The following is a 24,866-nucleotide window of genomic DNA, read 5'->3' as shown; positions in this document are numbered from 1 at the left end:
GCAGCGTTGTTTTGGTTGGGAGTCATTTCCACTACTTTGAAGCTGCAGTTTCTGGGCATTTAAAGGTACTTTGTGAAACTTGCTGAGAATTTAAAGGGACCTCTGCATAGTGAAATAATGGATTTCCCTTTGGGGATTCCATTGCTCCTGTGCTTTGAGAGGAGGATAAGAGAATATGGAAGAGGACAGGATGGCATCATGCAATCAGGCAACACCCAAACCTCAGGTATCCGCGCCACGGGGTCTACAGACCATGGAGGACTTATCTGGATGTTTCATATAGGTAGTGTCTGATAAGGCTGCATTTGCCTCTGGCACCGTGACTGAGATATGCCAGCTGTTGGAACTTGGCATATGGCCTCTTTCCATCATAGTCACTGCCTTGTCGGTGGCTGTGAAGGTGGCAATAGCACTTAACTTTTAAGCAACCAATTGCTTCCAGGGGCCTCTGGTGATATTAATCACATCAGTCAGCAGTTTATCGTTGCAGTGATGCCCTTTTTAGACTTGCCTCCAAAGTCATTCAGTTCCACATGGACCCTGCAAAGCAGAGAGAGAGAATAGAAACATAGAAAATAGGAGCAGGAGGAGGCCATTCGGCCCTTCGAGCCTGCTCCGCCATTCAAGACGATCATGGCTGATCCTCTATCTCAATATCATACTTCCGCTTTCTTCCCATACCCCTTGATGCCTTTTGTGTGAACTTCCTACAAGTGCCGGATGCTATTGATGCCACCAATGTGATTATAAAGACCCTGTCTGAAATCCGCATCAATTTCATGAACAGGAAAGGATTTCATTCCATGAATGTCCAGCTGGTGAGCGATGCTAGCCACCTCATTATCCAAGTCAATGCATGCTACCCAGGGAGTAGCTGTGATTCATTTATTCTCAGGTAATCGAGGGTATCTGCACTGCTCAGCACAGCAATGTGACTGGGTGGCTGATTGGGGTACCCGTTTCAGCCTTGGCTGATGATACCTTTTCAGAATACAAGGACAGAGGCAGAAAACAGGTTTAATGATGCCTTGGGTGCTACCAGGATCAAGTTGGAATAGACCATTGGAATTCTTAAGTCCTGTTTCCAATGCATGAAGAGGTTAGAGAGAGCCCTGTAGTATAGTCTAGCAAGGGTTTTCAGAATTTTCTTGTTACAAAGGGATTGGGTCTTCCAAGCACGGAAGGTGAGAGGTGCTGGAGATCAATTCCCTGCTCACAGCAATTAATCCCAGGAGAAAGAGGAGGTGTTCCTCAACACCAGCAGCATGCAAGAAGTTGTCACCAACTTCTTCCAATAAAGAGAGGCCCTTCATCTGCACAACACAATAAAGCCCTTCATGATCCCTTGCTTTGTTCTCAGATTATGAATCAGCTAAATTGTAATAACTCTAATATCCTCTCTGGGGAAGACATTTGCAAACATTAATCACCATATTAGAGGGATAAGAGAAGACTTCCCTGAAAAAATTAAACCAACACCTCGAATTGCTACAGAAATGTACAGGTTTACTACCATCTTGTCCCTTCATTATGCTCCACTACCTCTTGTGCCTAAAATTCTTTTCACATGCGATAACCTCTTATTCCTATGGAGTGCTACATTGTAAAGTTGTGAGGTTTGTAATGGGACTGTACCGGTGGAGCTCTCGCAGACTGAGGCAGCATTCATGCCAACGATGCTGACGTCTTGACCTGTCATGTTTGTGCGTCCAGTGCCTACTAGGCCCAGACCAGAAGCTCGCTTCTGTATTGGCTTTGGAGGGGGCTGCATTCAGTTAGGCACATTGTTACTCCCATGAAAAGTAGCAACATCTACACCCACTTCTTGTAGCCCACTGGGCTAATGGTCTGCATGAGAGCAGGTTGATAATCCAAATTAAGTCCTGAAAGCCCTGAGGTGGGGTTTTCTTCAGGGCATCAATGGAAGTAGAAGTAGTCATTGTTGCCACTGTGGAAGCGACAACTGATCCTAGAGCCTCTTGTAGAGGTCTTGGTGTCAGCATTAGCTCAGTGGTAGCACTATTGCCTTTGACTCAGAAGGTTGTGGGTTCAAAGTGCCACTCCAGAGACTTGAGCACATAATCTAGCCAAGGAAAGTTTAGGCTCCCCCCATTTCCTCCCACAAAATGCTCCTAAACCCCCTCCCTCTGACTTATCTTCTTGCCGGCGAGCCTCGCTTTGGTGCCGGCCAGCGGCTTCCTGCCACCTGAACATCCGTTCCCGCCCACTGCACAACTGCTGTTTCCTATCCATTTTGGGTGGGCAGCTGACCAGAAGCATGCAAATGAGGTCTGAGAGTTAAAATCGCCTGGGCGTCACGTTGCCGAGGTTGTGGAAGGCGGAGGTGGGGGGGGCGGAGGTGGGGGGGCGGAGGTGGGGGGTGGCCCTCGCCTCGCTCCCCCGCCCAATCCCCGCTCCAGGTTAAAATCAGGGCTCATTTGTCAACATCAAGTGCTTCCAGGTTAAATATACTGCAGGCCAAATACACAATAACTTTAACTGTTGTGAAAATTGGGAGAAGTCACTTTGGTGCAATAAGATTGGTGTTAAGATACAATTTTGCAGCAGAGTAGAGGAAGCTTTATTCTGAATTCTACTGTGCTTTACCTGATCTGGCCATGCTTGATGGCCAATACTGCATGCCTCAATGTTCTAATCACCAACATTGCAAATCTTACCTTAAGTGTAAAAAAAATTACCAAAAATATTGCCAGCAAAAATAATTTCCAGTGGGTGTCCAATTATTTCTACAGCTTCTTTTCTGGAAAAACTCTCTCTGTGATAGATGAAGAATTATTATTTTTAGCACCTATTGATGTTGATATCCATTTCCAATTTCAACATTTTTAAATGCTTTATGCTAGATCTATTTTTAATTTTTTGTTCTTTTCCAGATACAATGCATTTTCAGAAAATATCTTCTCAGAAAAGCCACGGAATGTTCCAATAGAAGGCCTTTCTACAATTCTCAAAGTATATGTTTTAGTGACATCAATGTCGCCACTACGAGCATTCATTCATTCAACAGGACTCGTCCAAAGTGAACCCAATAAGAAGTTCTTTGTTACCAAGGTATAAATGTTTATAGTTTGACTGCAAGTGTAATTGTGGCTTCACCGAATATTTCAGCCAGGCTAAATTCAAAGAATAAGATGCTCCAAACAAGTCCATAATAGAGTTTGTCTCTATCCCATTTAAACCAGTTAGCCCTACTTACGTGCTAAATAAATTATTTATCTAGATAAAATAAAGAACTTGCATTTGTATAGTGGCTTTCATGACCTCAGGGTGTCCCAAAGCACTTCACAGCCGATGAAGTACCTTTGTAGTGTAGTCACTGCTGTAATGTACAAAAGCATGGCAGCCAATTTTCACAGAGCAAGGTCCCGCAAACAGCAATGAGATAATTACCAGATAATCTGTTTTTGGTGGCATTGGTTGTGGAATAAATATTGGGCAGGACACTAGAAAAACTCACCTGCTCTTTTTTGAATAGTTCATAGGATCTTTTACGACCACATAAGAGGGAGCTCAGTTTAACGCTTCATATGAAAGATGGCACCTCCGACAGTGCAGCACTCCCTTCAGTACTGCATTTATGTATCTGCCTAGATTGTATGTCCAAGTCAAATAGTGGTAAAAACAATAGGAATGTGGAATCCTGTTTTAAAAAAATCAACCCTACTTATGTTTGGAAATTTAGTATTCTACAAGATTATGTTCTATGTGGAGACAAAGGAGGAAAAATTGGATAAGGGTCCGTTCTGGGCGAACACCCTGCGCCCAACGGACCCTGGGCAGGCAAGGCCCAAGGGAGCACTTAACTGCAATCAGCGTGCCTTTCCAGGCCTTGCATGTAGAATCAATGCAATTCGTACTTTCCACCACCAGAGGGAGCTCCATCTCTTAAAGGGAGGATGTTTCTTAGAAATCTCTTAAAGGTAGCTTGTACCTGTTATTTGCTGAAAATAACAATCTACTGTCTGCATGGAATCTGAACAGAGAACGGACATCACACACGTAAAGCACAGATGCAGATCCCATCCCTATGTTTACACACTGATGAGTTACGATAAAACATTGAATAAAGGTTGCGCACTACTAAATCCCACATCCACCAATCTGCACGTCAGACCTCACCAATCTGCCGATCTGAGTTGCTACCGGGCCTGCGAGAGTGCATGTACCAAGGTTCTCTGCTGATGCACTAGAGACCTTGGTGCAAGAGGTCGACAGAAGGAGGGACATCCTATATCCACTGGGGGGGGCAAGAGGTCCTTAAGACATATAATCAAAAGGCAGTGGGAGGCAGCGGGGGACAAGGTCAATGCCAGGCGCACAGCATCATGAAAATGGATGCAGTGCAGGAAGAAGTTCAATGCTTTGACATGAGTGGTCAAGGTAAGTGAGGTCAACTGTCAAGTGGTGTCTCCTACCAACTGCACCATGCACTACACCCCCCATCCCCCACATACCAAAAAACTCTTTCCATCAGTACTCAACTCTTCCAATCAGATGCTTCCTCTCGCCCTTACACATTACCACTGTTTCAAGCCACCCACCCACAATTCACAGGCCACACACACTGGCAGCTATTTAACCATGACAGGCACATCACACAGGCACACGTCCCGCTTTCTTGCAGGAGAAGGTGGCGCATATCAGGAGGCAGCAAGTGGCCATGGCATTTAGCCCCTCAAGCCTGTTCCACCATTCAATGAGATCATGGTGGACCTATGACCTAACTCCATATACCTGCCTTAGCCCCATATCCCTTAATACCCTTGGTTCACAGAAATCTATCAATCTCAGATTTAACATTCACAAGTGAGCTAACATCAACTGCCGTCTGCAGAAGAGCCTTCCATACGTCTCCCACCCTTTGCGTGTAGAAGCATTTCCTAACTTCACTCCTACATGTCCTGGCTCTAAATGTTTGGCTATGTCGCCGCGTCCTAGTATTGAAGTCTAGGAGACCTCCAAAAACAGTTACAAATGTCTCGGCAGCCAGAGGTGATAATCCAGCCACTAACCTGTAAATCCTGCATGGTCCCTTTAAATAGTGCCGGTGGAGGGTCCTCCTGGCACTCTAAGACACGTTCAGATGGTTGGGGTTAAGACTGTGCATTGAGTTGAACGTTAAGTCCCAAAATGCAGTGTATCACTTTACATCAGTGTTGCACACTGATTGAAGCCATTTTCTCCCTACTTTACATGATTCCAGGGTTCCTTATCTGCGCCTGCGCAAACTCGTATACCAAGATGGTGTCTGGCGCACGTCATGCAGGCATGCGCATCCAAGACTCCATCTTGGATGTCGGAGAGGCCGTGTAGCACCGAAACAATAGGCGCTACACGGCCCAATTTAGCGCCCAAAGTATTGTAACCCTTTTAATAGGATGCAGAGCAAACCAGTCTCTTCCTCCTAGATTGTGTACAACCCGAAGCCTTACAGACCAATGAGCTTGATCAAGATGGTCTATTCCATGTGTGACAGTGGGGGATCAAGCACTTTGACTTGGCCAGTTCTAATTGGTATTTTGTATTGTGTTTCAGCATTCATTACCCTCCTTCCTTTCAAGCATGCTCTCCATTTGTCTTTTGCTCTCTCTCTCTCTCGGACGCAGAAATCAGTTGAGTGTGACTTAAAACAACTTTTATTTGTCAGTGAAGTAATTTAATTGAGTTGATTACAGTATAAAAATTGAACACATGTACTGAATAGAAAATATGAGAAGGGAGAAGAAAGAAGCAAAGAGGCCAAGGGGATGGATGAGAGCCATGAAGAGGTTAGAGAGAGGGTAAGGAAAGGAGTAAGGAGGGAGGAAGCAAGGGAAAAAGGGGAGAGCAAACATTTTTATGTCGTAAATGTGTTGATGGGGAAAGAGCAGTCGAGGAATGGGGTCAGGATTCCAATAAAAGGCGGAGATGGTGGCCTGAGAACAGATGCAGGAATTAAAAATAGAGGAAAGAGTATCCTGAGAATGGGCTTAGGAGTACAAAATAAATAAAAACAGGAGAGAGAGGAGCAGGCGGCAGTGGTGGAGAGACAGACTGGGGCTGCCAGCTGAGGGACTGACCAGTGGGGGGAAGGTCAGATAGGCGTGCAGCAGCTGAGACACAGGCCAGAGCCGATCAGAAAGGTGTAGGAGGTCGGGTGGGCAGATGGGTAGGTTAAAGGCACTAGTGCCCTTCAGTCTCCAATAAAAAAAGTTATGGGTGCACACAAAAGCCCAAGCTCCTATTGTGAGGCAGGCAATAGTGGGAGCAGGCAAGATTGGCTCCAGGGCAGGTGTGGGGAAGAAAGGCTCACTGTAGAACTGGAAGGCTCCAAGGGAAACAACAGAAATTAATTTCAGGGTCAAATGTGATCTATTGGAGAAAAATAACAAAAGTTAAGCAAATTGATACAGTTAACTGTAAAATTAATATTTAAAACTACTTACCTGCAATCGTAGGAATCCATCATGGCAATGATTGAGCTGAGTGAATCTACTGCTTCAGTGTCACACAGTGGCCAGAGCATGGAACTGCAGGCAAACTCAGATTAAGCTTTTTAAGGAGGAATGAACAAATAACCGTATCAGGTGCTGCCTGACTTGCTGAGTAGGTCTAGCATTTTCTGTTTTTATTTCAGATTTCCAGCATCTGCAGTATTTTGCTTTTGTGAACAAATAACCATGGTGTTATAAAAACAGAAAATACTGCAAAACACTCGGCAGGTCAGGCAGCATCTGTGAAGAGAGAAACAAAGTTACCATTTCAGGTCGATGGCCTTTTATCAGATCCATGGTGTCTTATTAAGGGGCAAGGTTGAATATTTCTTTCCTGGTACCTGGAGCCTAAGACAGTATCTTTCGCTCCCTCAGGGCATCCTCATATCTGTTGAGTGGGTGAAGTTTGAAAGGTCCTCTCTGTTCAAGATCTTTTGTGGTGGTTGTGGGCTTTCTTCTCCTGCAAACAAATACAAAGTATACAGAATTTGGAAGAGCTTTCATTTCATACATGATGAAATGAAAGCTCTTCCAAATTCAAAAATGAGGATGCCCTGAGAGTCCATTGTTTTGGTGGCAGTGTGCATTGAGAGAACCATATGTGAAATTTATGTGAGCCGTTCCATAAATATTTCAATGCCAGCCACAAAGTGTACCCTGCAATCATATGAGCTTGGAAATGGATGTGGTACAGAGCTGAAAGGTTGCATCAGTGTGTCCCATGCTGCCTGGCTGATGCAGCATCAAATTAGGATTAAAGTGTTTGTGACATGCATGCTATGACCATATACTTTGAGTAGGCATCTTCTGGGCACTCTTCCTGAACCCTGAAAATATCTTCTTCTTCTGCTGTATGGAAATGGGAGACAGCTTGGTGAGCCACCTCATGCTATGTTTCTGCACATTTGTCCTCATAGGAGATTGCCCCTTGATCTCAAAATGACTACACTTCTTTATTGCACTTCTTCCAGCAAAATGTCTCGGGCCTCATGAAAGGGGGGCGGGGTTTGTGGAAATACTCCCCCACAATTTTCTCTACCTCTATGATGCTTCCCTGTTTTCAACCAAAATTAACTTTGCCTATAAAACAGATGAGTAGCAGCCTTGCTGAATGTTCCTCAACCAATTGTGTCCACTGCAGGACCGAGATGAGGAAATTTTTTTTCACTCAGTCTCAGGATAAGAGATCCTGAGCCTCTTGCACTTGCACCAGGATCGTAAAATTGGTCATTATATAACATGACAATAGCGAACAATCCAGAAAGCTCTGTGTTGGTATATGAATCCTTGTGTTTTATGTATTTAGCAGCTTTTATTCCTTCTGGATTGTTCACTGGAAGACTTCTAAACAAGTACTGGCTCTAATTAGAGTTAAAATTATACTAATAACAAATTTGGAAATTGCCAAAGGATACTTTTAATAGAAAATAACCAGACATCCCAGTGTCATGGCATGCTGTTAAATATGGGAGTTCAGGAAAATTTAATGGTAATTTCTTAACTTTCTCAAACATTTTGTGTATTTAAATAACCCATTAAATGGTTATATTGGTGTCCCAATGTCCCCAGTAATGTAATGTACATGTCCCAGCATTCCTAATAATGGATATGTGTATTAATTTTACAGATTGTAAATTTAATGTTTTTTTAATAGAAGTGTGATAGCATTAGGAGCTGTACTTTACATATATTTATGAAGAAGTTCCAATTTACAGTTTGTCTATTTAGAAAGATTGCTAAGTATGTATATAAATGCAAGTTGTCTAATAAAGTATGAAATCTTTAACAGCTTCTGGCATATTTTGAGAAATACTTTGGAACAGCTGCTTCAGCGCAGGCCTTTGAGAACATGAAGGAGCTAATTACACAACTTTTATTAATAGCTGAAGTAAACATTGAATCCTCTACCAGAAGTCAAGGAACAACAGAAAGGTGAGTAATCTGATAGCTGAGAGCACCAACTAGAGTTCAATAATTTTTTTCTATTTTAAAATCTGAATTGCAGTGATCATTAGATTTAAGTTTTAAAAAAATGTATGGCTGTGAATTATGTTCATCCTTTAGTACCATACAACAAGAATTTTTTTTAAAAAGTTAAATGTTTCTCATAAGCCTGGAAATTGCTATTGGCATAATGGCTTAAGCTGCTGGCATATGTGCTGTATGGACCCGCAATTTTGTGAGTTACTGAAACCCTCGTACTTTCTGCCCACTGAGCACAGCATATGAAATTACTTCAGAGCTTGTCAATCGATAGTGCACGTTCTATGTGTTCAGCTGATTACCAGTTCAAATCTGCTTGTTAATGCTGTTTATAGGGGAGCCTATATTATTGCTGTCTTCATGCGTTGCACGTAAAACAAGTAATCTCGACAATTTGAAATGGACATTAGAGGACAGCCAGGTTCTCGTGTTGGGAATCAAAACCTTACAGCAGCATTTTTAATTTATTAGCCATGAGAATTTATGTAGTGATCCCCTGTCACTTGATTTAATGGAGGAAGATGAAAAGAAACAAAAGGGACTTCCAAGAGTGACAGATGACGCCAGATTCAGGCTATCTTCCACCCTACCTTATCTACAAGTCCAAATATAGCTACCGTTCAATCATTAAGAAACATTGCCTCCAGACTCATATCAAGCAGGGAGAGTTGTGCTACCTGCTTCATGGAGACTTGCAGCCAATATCCAATGTAGAGATGACGCAGCAAGCGGCTGTCAAAATGATCACAGCTCTCAATTTTTATGTCTTTTGAGTCCTTCCAGGCTAGCGCAGGGAACATCAGAAGTCTCAACCAATTTACTGCCCATAGATGTATCAAATAGGTGACAAGGACTCATACCTTCATCATCTTTCCCACTGAACAGCAACAGCAGTTAACAGGACTGCCTAATTTCATTGCATTGGTAGATTTCCCAAAGTACAAGGGGTGATTGATGGTATCCACATTGCCATCCAGGCCACTAGCCAGAGTGCAATAGCCTACATGGACGGAACAAAGTTTTACTAGATCGAAGTGCATCTGATCAATAACCATCATTCACGTCAATGCCTGCTCCCAGAGAGTGCCCACAACGTTTGTATGAATTGTGCGCTGAACCAGATATTTCTCTTATGAACATGGTCTTTGACGTGGAGCATAAGTGAGCTCTTGCTCCCTACAAATCGAAACATGAGGCCCAAAGTGTGAGGGACGGTGGTTAAATTAGGGCTAGAGTACTAACCACTACATTCCCAATATGCTTCCCTCTGCCAGAGGAAGACAGGGGCCTCATGAATACATGTAAATCAAAGTCTTATGATACAGTTAGGAACAACGCCATTTTTACATGAAATTGCAGAAGTCCCTCCCAGTGCCTGACTTGCCAGTAAAATCTAGTTGGATTGGTCTCTCGGAGATACTGAAGCAGTATTTAAAAGGGGCACTCTACTGCAGAATAATGGCTCATAGGATTTGTGTGCTATTTGGATTGACAGAAAAATTTCCAGCTTCCATATCTGTTTTTTTTGTTTTACCCAGTAAGCTTTTATCTGCTTATCATGGGTGCTATTATTGCCAGTTTCATTTGGATGGAGCAACAGTTGGAGGAAGAGGAGCAGCAGCAGCAGCCTTAGCAACCGGCACCAGCAACAACTGCACCTATTAGAAGACAGCAGGTGAGGAGGAGTGCTTGTAGGAGGCTATACCCAGCACACAAGGTGCACAGATCAAGTGTCAGATTCCTGGATCTAAATGAGGAGCAGTATCTCAGGAAGCTGTGCTTCTTCAGGCAGGCTGTTGCAGACCACTGCAGCCTCCTGCAACAGGATCTGCTTTTTGCTTGACCAGGGGTCATGCTTTGGCAGTGGCTGTCAAAATTACCACAGCCCTTCATTTCTTTGCCAATGTCTCCTTCCAGTCTGCAGTACACAGCGGCATTCAGCAGGTCACTAACTCCCAGTTCACTGGAGCTAACCAGTACATCACCTTTCGCACTGACCTCAACAGGCAACACAAGGAAGTTCAGGGATTGGAGCAGTAGCTGGCTTCCCTCGCATCCAGCACATCATTGATTGTGCTATCAGGGTTCTAGATCATCAGCCGGCAGCCTTTGTGAATACAAAAGGTTACCACTCTATTAATGCCCAGGTAATCTCTGATCACAGAAGCAGGATCATGCAAGTTTGTGCAAGGTACCCGGCAGCTGTCTTGATCCATGTATCCTGTGACAGTCTACCATCCACCCCCCCTTCCAGGAACGTAGCAGGATGGCTGCTGGGGAATAAGGGATGCACACATGGCTCATGACACCTCTCCACAACTCCACCATGCCTGAGCAATAATCAAAGCCATGGGACCACCAGGATCATTATTGAGCACACAATAGGGTTACTGAAGCAGAGGTTCAGGTGTCTTAACATGTCTAGGGGCTCCCTGCTATACGCCCCAGAATCTCTCGTATCGCAGTGCTGTGCTACTGTTTACTACACAACTTAGACCTACAGAAAGACCTGCATTTGGAGGAGGTGCAGCAGCAGCAGTAGTCTAAGAGGAAGACCGAAGGAAGGTGAGAAAGCAGCAGAAGAAGGAGGGCCACCTTAATATCTTGCAGCATGCAATCTGAGTGATGAGTTAATTGCTCATCGATTCTCCTACACTCCAAAAATTATATACAGCCCCTTCTTCATTTATTAACTACTTTCTTCAGAACTGAGCTCCGTCCAAAGAAGTGTTGGTGGCCAGAAAAAGAGTTATAGTGATAGTTTGAAATCCAACCTGAAGAAATGTGGTATTGACATCAATACAGTCTACTACCAGCAGAGGGAGTGCTCTAAACTGGTTTGATTCCATGGCAGTGGGTTCACCCTGTAAGAAGAGACCATCCAATTTCAAGGTTCCACTGTATGTTGAAAGGTAACTTGGGACCATTTTTATTGTTTTGATATTTTGTAAAGAATAGCAAAGTTTCATTTACTGTAAATAAACTGTTATGTACTGAATACCGTTCTTTTACCTTTATGTTAAATAATCTGTTGGATTATAGTCTGAGTCTTGGACTGATAAAGTGTATATTGAAACCACCTATTAAGGATGAAAAGAATCATGTGACGTCATGTGATACATTCCAGTAAGCCAACATAAAGTGACAAGGATTCTCTGTACAATTCCTGAGTTTTGCTATCGTTTACCAGGACTTCGGGCAGGAAAAGGCACCGTTTGGTTCATGGGGGACACAAGGTTCGCTTATGAGAGTGCTCAGTGACCTGAGTAGAATCACTTGCATAAAACCCAAAAATAGAACAGCATATTTTAACACCGAACCTTTCAGAGCTATTCATATGTTTGGAACTGCCAGCTCTCACAGCAGGTGACTTGAGACACCTGAAATTTCCTTTAAACTTCAGCCAGACATGTAAATGTGGATCCCTTTCCAATATAGGGAAACCAAGTCTGCAGTAATCAATTCAAAATGGGACCATCACAAGACTTAATAATAATAACAAATATATATAAATATTCCTATGACATTAAACAGGACAGATTTTAAATTTGCCACATGCAGACAGAAGTAATGATGCTTTCATTTGTGACATTCGTCTGTGCTAGGCTTTTTTAAAGAAGAAAGGAAACAGATGACTCTTCAGACACCAATCTATCATCTTCAAATCAAGTTAATGACATCCTTGCAGCAGTTATGTACAGAACCTAAGCATAGATATCACAAGGCCTAACCAGCTACCAGAATAGTTATAGAGTATACAAATGACAGCACCTTACAGTACATCTTCTGCCCTCGGGATTTCCCAGATCATCGTTATCTGCTGCATGCCCCAAAATTTTGCTACACCATGGAGACAAACCTGGAATCTAGGCCAGAGCAGGACGCAGAGACTGACCAAGAGGATGTAGCTGTAGAATTCCTAGTTAACCAGGAAGACTGGTCTACCAGCTACTCATCCAAAATTAATTCGATCAGCTGCTCCTATAAGCAACTTCAGTGTCCACATGGCACCAAGAAACTGAATGAAAGTAACTCTACACTTTCTCAACTAACATCAACAGCCATTGTTTCCTGCTGCTAGCTTATTTCATGCAATCAGAAAGAAACTCTGAACAAACATCAAATACAGTGCAAACAATTTATTATCAGCTATGACTGATGTTGCTGTTTTTCCCACAGTGCTCCTCCTTAATGCTGGTGTATTATGTTTTCTAACCCCTAACTTGTGACGACTTTTAAGTGATTCCGCTGTGGAAGGAGTAAGTGTTCTGGCTGCAGACTTTCATTGAGAGCCAGTTGGAATTCAAGGGGTCCTCCACCTCCTTGTGCTGGCTCCTGCAATTGATTCAACCCTGTTCACTGCTGCTGTGGCTCACTGGTCCTGCCTGCTTTCTGGGATATCTACTGTGACTTGTGTAAGGAATCTTACAACACCAGGTTATAGTCCAACTGTTTTATTTGAAAATCACAAGCTTTCGGAGGCTTTCTCCTTCGTCAGGTGGACTTGCTCACCTGACGAAGGAGAAAGCCTCCGAAAGCTTGTGATTTTCAAATAAAACAGTTGGACTATAACCTGGTGTTGTAAGATTCTTTACATTTGACAACCCCAGTCCATCACTGGCATCTCCACATCATGGCTACTGTGACTTGCACAGAGCTACTGAATAGTAAGGATTGGCGGTGCCTGAGAGATAATTACATTACATAAATGAATATATTTTACTAAGCAATTTATATATTTCATATTTATTTATTTTGAATGTCATTTATTTTTCTCCAAACCCCTACAATTATATAAAAACCTTTTAATGTATAATTTCATCCCAATTATCAATTGCTTACATTCATTTTATTGTATTTCCTATTACGCTTTAAAATTAGACATTCTCTAATTAACTATATAATCCTATCCTTATCAAGTAACATACTGTGTGACTTCCCATGAGCAATGCCACAAGAGATTGACTAATGTAAATCAATAAAACACGAGTGTGGTGACACACACTGGGGGTTATTTTCAGTTTGGGGTGCAGGCAGGAAACTGCTGGTGGTTGTGAATTGGCTGCCCATTATACACCTTGCCCAGTGTTCCTCCGGTGCGATGTATAACAGCAACTGATCCAAAAAAGCTAGTTTTCTGTCCACATCCATACTGAAAATTGCCTCCAGTGTCAATAACTATTTTTGTAAATTAAAAAGGAATATATTTTATTGAAAGGTGCAATAGTATTATATTACTGAAATAAAAACAATCTCTGTGTAATATATTCTCATGTTTTGGTTGTCCAAAGCTGGTTTAAAACATAGAATGATGAACTTATTATATTGTTTAGACACTGAACAGGTCAGGTTTTTTGTACTCTTTGCAATGATGATTAAATGTACTGATGTTAATTTAACTTTTTCAGATGTTGTTCATGTTTTCAGCTGCTGGCCTTTGACCTTAGCTTTGGTGCATCTGTCTATCCTGTGATTGTTGAGGTAAAAATGTATGAACGTTAAATAAAACTATTAGTTTTACCATAATTTTTTTGTTAATATTAAATAGCTTATTTCATGCACAACAACATAATCCTATCAAACTTATATTAAATGAAAATGTCTAACACTTAAAAGGTATTATTCTATGAAACTGGATGCTATAGTTTTTCATTACTGATATAACTCAGGGTTTAAGTATTCAGAGTTTGAATTTGTCTCATATTCTGATTAAAGTTGTACAGTGAGATTCTTTTAGGATCCTGGATGAACCATTCATTACATTCTACAGTAAACATTCACAAATGCAGAGTAATTCCAATGGAACAAACTTGTTGGCAATTTAGCTCTTTTTAGTGGTTTCTAATGTGAACATTCTTCTTTAAAGTGAGAACTTCTTCTTTAAAGTGAGAACGCCAAATTACAAATTTCAAAGTGTAAGGGGAATTCTAACTCCCGGGCGGTAGGCCAGCGGCACACATGGACCGACCACCTGGGAGGTGCTGCAAGGGGCCCAGTCCATTTTAGGCCATACCTCAACATAGGGCTTTCAGAGGCAACTCGCTGGCGAATATTGGGCGGTCTGGAGGCCGCCAGGCTGGCCATCAGATTAGTTGTCGAGGGAGGTTTTGAGAGGGTTTCGTGAACGCAGAGCAGGGGAGCCCAGGGTGGCAATTGATAGGCCTCAATTTAAGTGGCCAGTGCTCCTGTTCGAAACTGATAGGGGTCTAATGAATATATTTAAATGAGGGTCCAATGAGGATTCAACGATGTCTTTAGGACAAATAGCTGCCATGCAGGGCCTGGGCTCCACATTGGAGAGACAGATATCCATCTTGGACAGATTGGTGGACCGAATATATAGCAACTTTCAAGGAGTCACTTATCTTCTGTAGTCTGCTGTCCCACAGATCAGTGGAAATGATGACCCCCAGCCCCACAGGAGTGGCAGTGGCGTGATGGGAGCAGTACATATTGCCCTCTCTCAGGCTGTAAGCTTGCCTGCTCCTTCGTCACCCCCTTGACTAATACCTTCCATGGTGGCAGGAAGTGAGTGGGCCAGACTGCCCTGGCAGCAGCTGAGGTGCAGTAGTCTGCAGCTGGGCCCTCAAGTCCCCAGGAGCCATCTCAAGGGTCTCCATATGAGGAACAGCTGCCTTCCACCAGCTTTGCTGAGGCCACCAGGGGAGCACCTCATTGGAGTAGTAGAGTCAGGAAACCTTCTGACACCATGAATTGACACTTGGGTAAGAAATGAATAGAAGGCAATTATTGTGTTTGGCATTAAATTCAGATCCTTTATGAAAATTGGCACTTTGCTTTGCAGTGTGGTTTTATAGTAGCTTCTGAATCTGCATTGTATGTGATTGATATAGAAGTTGGCTTGATGCAGCTTTGTACTGCAGACTGGAATATGTGGGCAATGTCCTTGTAGCAGACTGGAAGGCGCCAGTGGGAAAGAAGTTGAGAGCTGTGGTGACTTTGACAGCCTCTGGCAAAGCATAACCCCCGGTCCAGCAGGCAGCAGGTCCTGTTGCGGGAGACTACAGAGGTCCTCAACAGCCTGCCTGGAGAAGCGCAGCCTCCTGATGCACAGCTCCTCGGATATATTCAGGAAAGTGACTCTTGGTCTATACACCCTGTGTGCTGGGTATGGCCTCTTACAAGAAGCCCCCCTCATCTGTCTTCCAGTAGGTCCAGCTGCTTTTGCTGCTCCTCTTGCTCCACCTCTTCCTCCATCCAAATCAAACTGGCAATAATAGAACCCATGATAAGCAGATAAACCGTACTGAGGGTAAGGAAGGCAAAAAATGTCAAAGAAGTGATCTGAAAGCTGGAAACTCCACTGGCAATCCAAACAAAACAATGGCACAGAGATCTTATGGTCCAATTACCTGCAGCTGATGCCCATTTAAGTACTGCTTCAATGGCTCTGAGAGACTAATGCCGCTAAGTTTTACTGGCGGATTGGGTGCTGGGCAGGAGTTCCGCAATTTTGAGTTTATGTGGTGTCGGGTCCTAATTGCATCATTTGACCCCAATTTAAATGCATTCATGAGCACCTCACCTGGTGGGTGCCTTAGCCAACTCACAAAACTGCACAGTTAAAATGACAGCTAGCAGAAACGCAGCAGGAATGGAGCGAATCGAATAACAAGGGCTGTAGATAGGGCTTTAAACTAAAAAGTTGGGGAGGTGTCAGGTGAGGGGAAATTTAGAAATCTAAAGAGAAAAGTCAAGGCAATAGAGCAGTGTTGCAATTTGGGCAAAGATAAGCAGGGTGTGACAGGAAGGGACAGAGAGTTTAACTGTAATAGTGCATCAGCAAATAAGGTCCAAGCAGGAAAAATGATAAAAAGTTAAAATTAAAGGAGCTTTAGCTGAATGCATGAAGCATCGTAACAAGATAGACAAATTAATGGCACAAACAGAGATAAATGGGTTTGATCTAATAGCCATTACAGAGACGTGGTTGCAAAGTGACCAAGGTTGGGAACTAAATATTCCAGTATATTTGACGTCTCGAAAAGACAGACAAAATGGAAAAGGAGGGGGGTAGCCCTGATAATAAAGGATGACACAAGGATAGTAGTGAGAAAGGATCTTGGCTCAGAAGATCAGCAAGTAGAATAAGTATGGATAAAGATAAGAAATAACAAGGGGCATAAAATTCAGGTGGGAGTCGTTTATAGGCCCCCTAGCAGTAGCTATACTGTTGGAGAAAATATTAATCAAGAAATAATAGGAGCTTGTAACAAAGGTAATGCAATAATCATGGGGGACTTTAATCTCCATACAGACTGGATAAATCCAATTTGCAAAGGTAGTTTGGAGGACTGTATTCGCGACAGTTTCTTAGAACAATACATCATGGAACCAACCAGGGAACAGGTTATTTTAGATCTTGTCTTGTGTAATGAGACAGAGTCAATTAGTAATCGCATAGTAAAGGATCCTCTGGGGAAGAGCGATCATAATATGATGAATTTCACATTGAGTTCGAGAGTGACATACTTAAGTCCGTACTGGGGTTGGCCATTTAAGAGGGAGATGAGGAGGAATTTCTTCACTCAGAAAGTTGTGAATCTTTGAACTTCTCTACCCCAGATGACTGCAGATGCTCAATCGTTGGGTATATTCAAGGCTGAACTCGATAGATTTATGGAATCTAAGGGAATCAAGGGATATGGGGATCGGGTGGGAAAGTGGAGTAGAGGTCAAAGATCAGCCATGATCTTATTGAATGGCAGAGCAGGCTCGAGGGGCCATATGGCCTACTCCTGCCCCTACCCTCTCAACCCCCCTCAATAAGGCTAATGGAATGCTGGCCCTTATATCTAGAGGACTAGAGTACAAGGGGGCAGAAGTTATGCTGCAGCTATACAAAACCCTGGTTAGACCACACCTGGAGTACTGTGAGCAGTTCTGGGCACCGCACCTTGGGAAGGACATATTGGCCTTGGAGGGAGCGCAGCGTAGGTTTACTAGAATTATACCCGGACTTCAAGGGTTAAGTTACGAGGAGAGATTACACAAATTGGGGTTGTATTCTCTAGAGTTTAAAAGGTTAAGGGGTGATCTGATCGAAGTTTATAAGATATTAAGGGGAACAGATAGGGTGGATAGAGAGAAACTATTTCCGCTGGTTGGGGATTTTATGAGTGGAGGGCACAGTCTAAAAATTAGAGCCAGACCTTTCAGGAGTGAGAATAGAAAACATTTCTATACACAAAGGCTGGTAGAAGTTTGGAACTTTCTTCCGCAAACGGCAATTGATACAAGCTCAATTGCTAAATTTAAATCTGAGATAGATAGCTTTTTGGCAACCAAAGGTATTAAGGGATATGGGCCAAAGGCAGGTATATGGAGTTAGATCACAGATCAGCCATGATCTTATCAAATGGCGGAGCAGGCTCGAGGGGCTGAATGGCCTACTCCTGTTCCTATATTCCTATGTTCCTATTTCTTATGAGTGCTAAGTACACTACAGCAATTTGAACTGCCCGCCCATCATTTCTGCTGGGGTTATAATCCCCTTTAGTGTATTTGCCTCTACATTGACTGAGGCCCACTGCAGGAGCATGTTTTCCTGTCTATCTCCAGAATAAAGTACTACGAATAAAAGAGCTAAACAGCTGCTGCCAGCACTTAGTCAGATTCACCATTTGATTTTAGCAATGCGAATGTCCAACTCTTAGTTTACCCATAAAAGCCAACAACATAGTTTTCCCAACATGGGGAAAGTTGACAGCAACAATGATAAAAACAAACATGACTTTGCAATAGGAATCTACCGTGATATAAGGGTTATAAAAAATTAGTTCATTTTAACTGTGTAACCGGGATATTGTGAACAATTGTGAAAATATAGGTTGCCATTTTCCTACCGGCTTTGCATCGACACAAAGTGATTTTGGGTGCATGTGATAGTGGCAGTATAACTTGAGTCAGGTTCACGATCAGATTCCTCAGTCCACTTCTGCAAGAGTTGTGAGACGACGACGACAACAACTTACATTTATATAGCGCCTTTAACATAGTAAAATGTCCCAAGGCGCTTCCCAGGAGGGTTATCAAACAAAATTTGACACCGAGCCACATAAGGAGATATTAGGACAGGTGACCAAAAGCTTGGTCAATGGGTTAGGTTATGAGGAGCATCTTAAAGGAGAGAGAGTTAGAGAGGCAGAGAGGTTTAGGGAGGGAATTCAAGAGCGTAGGGCCTAGGCAGCTGAAGGCATAGCCACCAATGGTGGAGCGATTAAAATCAGGAATGCACAAGAAGCAAGAATTGGCAGAGCGCAGAGATCTCGGGGGGTTTTAGGGCTGGAGGAGGTTACAGAGATAGGGAGGAGTGAGGCCATGGATGGATTTGAAAACAAGGATGAGAATTTTAAAATCGAGGCGTTCCCGGATTGGCAGCAAATGTAGGTCAGCGGGAACAGGGGTGATGGGTGAACGGGACTTGGTGCGAGTTAGGATACAGGCAGCAGAGCTTTGGACGAGGACCACCTGTAGTAGGTAATCTCACACCATTTGAGCTTCTCATGGGATTTGGTAGAACTCCAGTTTGACGTGAAACCACACATTAAAAGTGCCTGGACGGTGTTTGGATCTTTGTAAATGTTTGACTCTTTGTGATGTTTTGAAAGAAGGGATGAAGGAAGTTCTCTCAGACCATTTAAAAATTAGCTCCTCAGGAAGCTAAACTTTGCATGTGCACCCAAGCACACAGGCACACTGCTCCTTAATCATTTAATTCAGTGAGACCTACTGTGAGTTGCAGTCACCAGCAGAGCTCAGGTGTGAGCCTGGGATGCGGCTCACCACCACCTTCTCAAGGGCAATTAGGGATGGGCAATAAATGCCGGCCTCACCAGCGACGCCCATATCCCATGAACGAATAAAAAAAAATATACACAATGAAGAACATGCAGATAATAACCAATTCCACCAGAGGTCAGTAAAGCATAAGAGAGCTGAGAGTTGAAATGTATTTTAGTGCCCAGACTCAAAAACGGCACAAAGATGTTGGCCAAGTAGTGCATAAGATTTGTTATTAAAAAGTCTTGTAATGACTTACATATCTGAACTAACCAAAAGCGGTTTGGGTTTAAAGAATTAAGTGTAAATGGTGTGCATTAAGTATATGGCTGTAAATTGTACCTTATGTTTTCCTATGTTATAGAACTCCAAATTGTCTTCTAGGGTGACATTCTCACCTGGAAGTGCAATAATGGCCTGGAATGTCTTGATCCCATTTAAGCTAAAATTACATCAAAATTAACACCAAATTTCCTGCGGAGCGCATTTGCCTCTGCAGGAACGTAAAATCCGGCATAAAACAAGCGCAAATGCGGCGCCACCAATAGGGATAATTGCGACTAGGCTGCTGTCTTCTGCCATTGCACCTCACTATCAAAACCTCTTCTGCCTGTTGCTCCTCTTTCATTAATATGCAGAACAGGGGTATGCCCATTGTGACGGCCATTCCAACTGCACAGTCCTTCAGAATGCATGGGAGCTGCAGGGTCTGAAAAGTTTTGGGTGCACTGAGACTGACAGCACTTTGGTTAATTATAGTGCAGGTCTCAGTAAGAGAAATTCAAAAACAATTGCAAAGAAAGTCGCTATCAAACTCCAGAAATTGATCTCAGTTACGCCGATACCAGATGACTTTAAGGGCAAGGTGCACCTAAATATTTGGGCATAAATCTACACCAGAGCGTTTCTGGCATAAATGCAGGAAACTCGCATGATCTGGCCTTTTGCATGGGGGTGGAGCTTTGTAAATGTGTGGCAGAGGATTTCAGCAGAAGTATCTTGGAAGCGGCACTAACAATCAAGGAAATTCGTGTGTACCGATGTTTCAACTTGAAACCAACATATATCAGTTGCATGCAAATTTCCTTGCAGAAAACAGCGCTGTACTGCTTTTACATTCCAGGAAATTACTGGCCAATATTTTGGTTGTAAACCATGACTCCAGTTGTTTATGATTTGTGCTAGAACTATTATGTGACATTCTTCTTTAACTTTATGATGGTTGAAGATTTCATGCAGGCTGTGGTTTGAGAATAAATTATGAATAATGATGAAGCCTTCAAAAATATTTGAATGATGATCATAAAAATTGTTTATGAATTGGATTGCCAAAATAATTGAGAAATTCTTAACTGCTACCAAATATTTTAATTACACTTCCTGGGAAAATTTGAGAATTTTATATTTGAATCAATTTGGTTTCAGCTTATATGAATACTTTATTCAAATTGATCATGGATCTGGCACACAGTACATCAGGCACCTTTATTTTATGATAGCATGGCCTTTATGTGAGTAAAAGGGTCAGGAATGTAAACCTATTCAATTAATTTGACTATATATTTGTCCTGTGAAGGGCTTTAAAGAGATTGATGAATTAAGAGCTGTAATTAACATTCTTTTGCTTAGGTACACCAACAGCCTGTCTTTGAAGCGGATGACAGCATTGCTTTTGCAGATCGCATCACTAAGGATTTCATACTGGAAGATACTTTCGAGTTACTGTTATCTGGCACTTCTGTAGTGGGTGAAATATATGAAGCTTTAGAAAATATACATCGATCTGTAAGATTGAAGGTAAGATTTTGAAGCTGTGTTTAGATCATATTATTCTGTTACATAGAATCCACAGCACAGAAACAGGCCGGCCAGCCCAATGATCTATGCCAGTGCTTGTACTCCAAATGAGCCTCTTCCCACCCTGCCCCCCTGCATCCCTCTATTCCCTTTTCCCTTTTGTTTGCATCAAGCCTCCCCTTAAGCACATCAATGCTATCTGCTTCAACCACTCCATGTGGCAGCAAATTCCACATTCTCACCACTCTCTGTGTAAAGAAATTCCTCTAAATTCTTTATTTGATCTGTTAGTGGCTATCTTATATTTATGCCCCTTGTTCTGGATTCACCCACAAATGGAAACAGTTTCTCGTGTATTATGGCATCAGGTAATGAAGGAACTATGTCATACGACCTATTTTCCTAGCAATATTGGGCACCTGTGCATTTCTTGAATATTGTTGCTATGGGCCACTGGGGGGGATTCAAAATGCAAAAGGCTATTATAGGGCAATCGATTACAGAAGGGAAACTGTGCTTTTGAATTATGGGGAATCTTTTTAATGTTTTAAATATCAAAGTTGAGCCTCTTACTCTATGGCAAGGCACCGCAGCAATTTTCCACCCTCCCCACCAGAGGCAGGCACCCCAGTTGCATTGTAAATGGTGCAGGCACCCACCCAAAATATGTAAATGCCCCTCATTCTGGAAAGTGAGCTGAGGTCAGGGGCGCATCCATGCGGCGGGCAGAAGTTATGGCTCACCTCAAATCTGCCCCAAAAAATCCTCCGCCGGCTTTTGTAGCTTATGTTTAAAGTTCTAAGAAACTCAAGTGACCCTCCACAGTTGCCCGTAGGTCGCTTAATAAAACAAAAATGTATTCCACCCCCCTTTTCTATCAGTAGAAAGGCATGCTTGCAGCTCTGCTTTTCCCCATTCAATAACAGCATGAGCACCTAGCATGGGTGCCCACTTGTACCACTGTTAAAAGTATATCCTCTATTGTGCTCCTTGGTGCATAACTGGGTACTTAAGGGGAGATTTTCCACTTCAATGTTCCAAGCACACACTGGGATCACATAATGGGAAATTGCACATCCCCAGCCCATCACCTCGATATTCATTTGTCATAGGCTGCATCATTCAGAGCCCTTAAGGAAAGTATCTAGTAAATGTTAGCCTTCTTTGAGTACAGTGCACATACATCAACTTTACAGGCAAATACTTAAGGGAGATTCTAGAATTTGATGCTTGAACTGCAATTCTCTCAAAAGCCTCAAATCATATACTTTTCATATTTGAAACTACAGAAATAATTAGTACTGAACAGTTGTGTAAATATATATTAGCTGTAGCTGCATTCATTTATATCAAGTTAGCTTCTTGTGCTGTTACTGAGTTCTCTTCATCAGTTTATTTTAATTGCAGAATCACAGCTGCTTCCAAAAACATGAGCTTTGTCTGACTTCAAGAGATCTAACTGCCTTAATTAATTTTCAAAAGGAATTCAAAAGCCAAGGAAAATTTGAATTGGTATGTAAATTGATAGAACATTTAGCTAAGGTCATGTTGATGTCTAAGATCAAAATGATTTGGTTTAATAAAAATTGGAGAATTTCACCTTAAAAATCCCCTTAATATATCTAATACTCTATTACAATTTAATCTGCTGAGACATTTGTGAAAATCTCATCATTTTATTTGATTGTTTAAATTTGAATCCTTTCCTACAGTCATAACCAAAAACCCAATTATTTGATCAAATATTTAAGTTCATTTTTATTCATCTCTCTGATCTGCAGATGATCATGTATTTTTAAAATTAATGTGCACAGAAGTCATATTTGAGAATGACAATAAAAAATGTTAAACATTCTTATTGTTTCATGATTAAAATATTCTTGCTTTTAATTATAAAATGTCCTTTTTCTACAGCTTTATCCATCCATTAATCCAGAGTACCAAAGGATATTATATGCACTTTATCACAATTTTGATCACACATCCAAAACAAATTCTGTTCTGGAGATGCATCTGCTATTTTCAGAGCTACGTGACCAGTTCCAAGCACTGAACTTACAGAAGAGTTTGAATCATTTCACATGGTATGTAAATTAGATTTCTGGAATATTTATTTTAAGATTTTAATTGTACTATTGAGAAGAGCAACATAGATCTTACATACTTGTGTATAATTTAAATAATTTTTACCACTGTTTAGGCTACAGTGTGTCTGAGGGGGTCATCTTATAAGCATGGAGTAGAAGACCCTCATTGGATAAAGTGGAATGGGAACGTCGAGTGCTGTTCTTGCTGACTGTGTACTTGTGATTCTGTGGCAAAACTATTGCATGGTACATACAATAAACTAGTACAGTATTCAGCCTTCACTGACTGACTTCCTGCTCCACATTATCCAGTGCTGGTCTCCTGCTCCACTATAACCACTGCTAGCCTCTTGCTTCACTTTATCCTACCACATGATTTTGGCTGTAAAGTAAGAAGGTTTCTTATATTTTGTTCATCTTATAATTGAGTATGTTCTATAGTTGTGATATTTTTGAATTAAAGCTAATGGATTTTATTCCTTCTTGGGTGATGCTCGAACTACTTGAATGACAAATGGATATTCATGCCCTGCTCAGGTGTAAGTACAGGAACAGCATTAATAACAATGTGATTTTAGTGTTTTACCATTGTACTGGCATGAGAACATTTCTGAGGGATTGCAGTGCTAAAGGTGCTCAAGTTGTCATGTCTGATTTAGTAGCACTATTATGTACTTTATGTACAAATCAGTTTGATCCTAGACACCAACCTTATTGCACTCAGGTGAGAAAAGAGCTCAAAGGCAGGTTGCATCAAAGTGTCAATAGTTTCTTGAAACATCACCGTTCAATTGTTTCCCCAGGTATCTTTATCACAATTACTGGAGAGATGTGTAACAATGAGAATATGAGAGATGAGCAGCAGATCTACTTATATTATTAGCCATGAAGCTGGTCATCTGATTTTCTTATACTGTGTTCATTTTCCTAATAGGGAGCCATCTCTAGCAATACCTTTTCATACATTTGAAAAGTTTGACAACAACAGCAAGATGGGTAAGGCATTAATTAATTTTCAATAGATATAATTTACTGATAACATACAAATTTTAAATTCAAAATATGTAATTAATTCTGAATGGTCATATATATTTGAACAAGAGGTATTGCACTTCCTTTCAAATGATGAGATGAAAAAGCATCTTCAAAAATCTTTTGTATACAGCAGAATGTTGCAAAGCAGAATTACAAGAATATACACAACCATAAAATGTATATTGTGCCTCAGAAAGAAGCGATTAGAAATACATTTTTAATTATTTGAATACCTTGTTTCAGATTTCTTTTATATGGTTATTTAAAATTTGATTCTATTTATCCCATAAATATTTTATGGAAACTAAAGAGAAACTGGTTTAAATATTACATTTTACGAATTATTCTTTTAATTTTTACTAATATTTAATGTTTCTTTTATGCAGGTCAGTACAGACAAAAAAACTGCAGTACAGGTAAAGTTTGTTCCTGAATTACTGTTCAATTAACAATTTAATTAATTCACAGCATCTTTGATCATTTTCTAGTAAATATATTTTTATATTCATTTGACGTTGGGGAAGTTGGGTGATGCAAGAGAGCAAACACAGTTGAGTATATTTTCTGATCGGCAAAGTTCATATATGAACATTTAATGTGCCCATTCTACATTGCCTTGTGCAGTATTTTTAGGCAGGTTTAACCCATTTACTTTTAGCAGGTGAAC

At 41.6% G+C, this 24,866-nt stretch overlaps 1 protein-coding gene across 4 annotated transcripts in view; it reads left to right on the top strand.

The window, feature by feature from the left end:
- The window catches only part of cped1 (cadherin-like and PC-esterase domain containing 1), a 208,361-nt gene that overhangs the window by 61,963 nt on the left and 121,532 nt on the right, over positions 1 to 24,866 (top strand). For all 4 annotated transcript variants that reach the window (XR_010966204.1, XM_067999518.1, XM_067999517.1 and 1 more), the window contains exons 6-13: positions 2,895 to 3,072; positions 8,284 to 8,426; positions 13,886 to 13,958; positions 20,910 to 21,077; positions 22,485 to 22,589; positions 22,992 to 23,161; positions 24,099 to 24,160; positions 24,586 to 24,615. Coding sequence is in view for 3 of the 4 variants with exons in the window: in XM_067999518.1 (XP_067855619.1) it covers positions 2,895 to 3,072; positions 8,284 to 8,426; positions 13,886 to 13,958; positions 20,910 to 21,077; positions 22,485 to 22,589; positions 22,992 to 23,161; positions 24,099 to 24,160; positions 24,586 to 24,615 (929 nt within the window). In the remaining variant the exon portion in view is untranslated. The remainder of the gene's footprint in view (positions 1 to 2,894; positions 3,073 to 8,283; positions 8,427 to 13,885; positions 13,959 to 20,909; positions 21,078 to 22,484; positions 22,590 to 22,991; positions 23,162 to 24,098; positions 24,161 to 24,585; positions 24,616 to 24,866) is intronic.

This window comes from Heptranchias perlo, chromosome 18 (assembly GCF_035084215.1).
Source record: "Heptranchias perlo isolate sHepPer1 chromosome 18, sHepPer1.hap1, whole genome shotgun sequence".
In the NCBI taxonomy this organism is placed as follows: Eukaryota; Metazoa; Chordata; class Chondrichthyes; order Hexanchiformes; family Hexanchidae; genus Heptranchias; species Heptranchias perlo.
The sequence above is the reverse complement of the archived record's forward strand: the minus strand, read 5'-3'. Positions and strand labels throughout refer to the sequence as shown.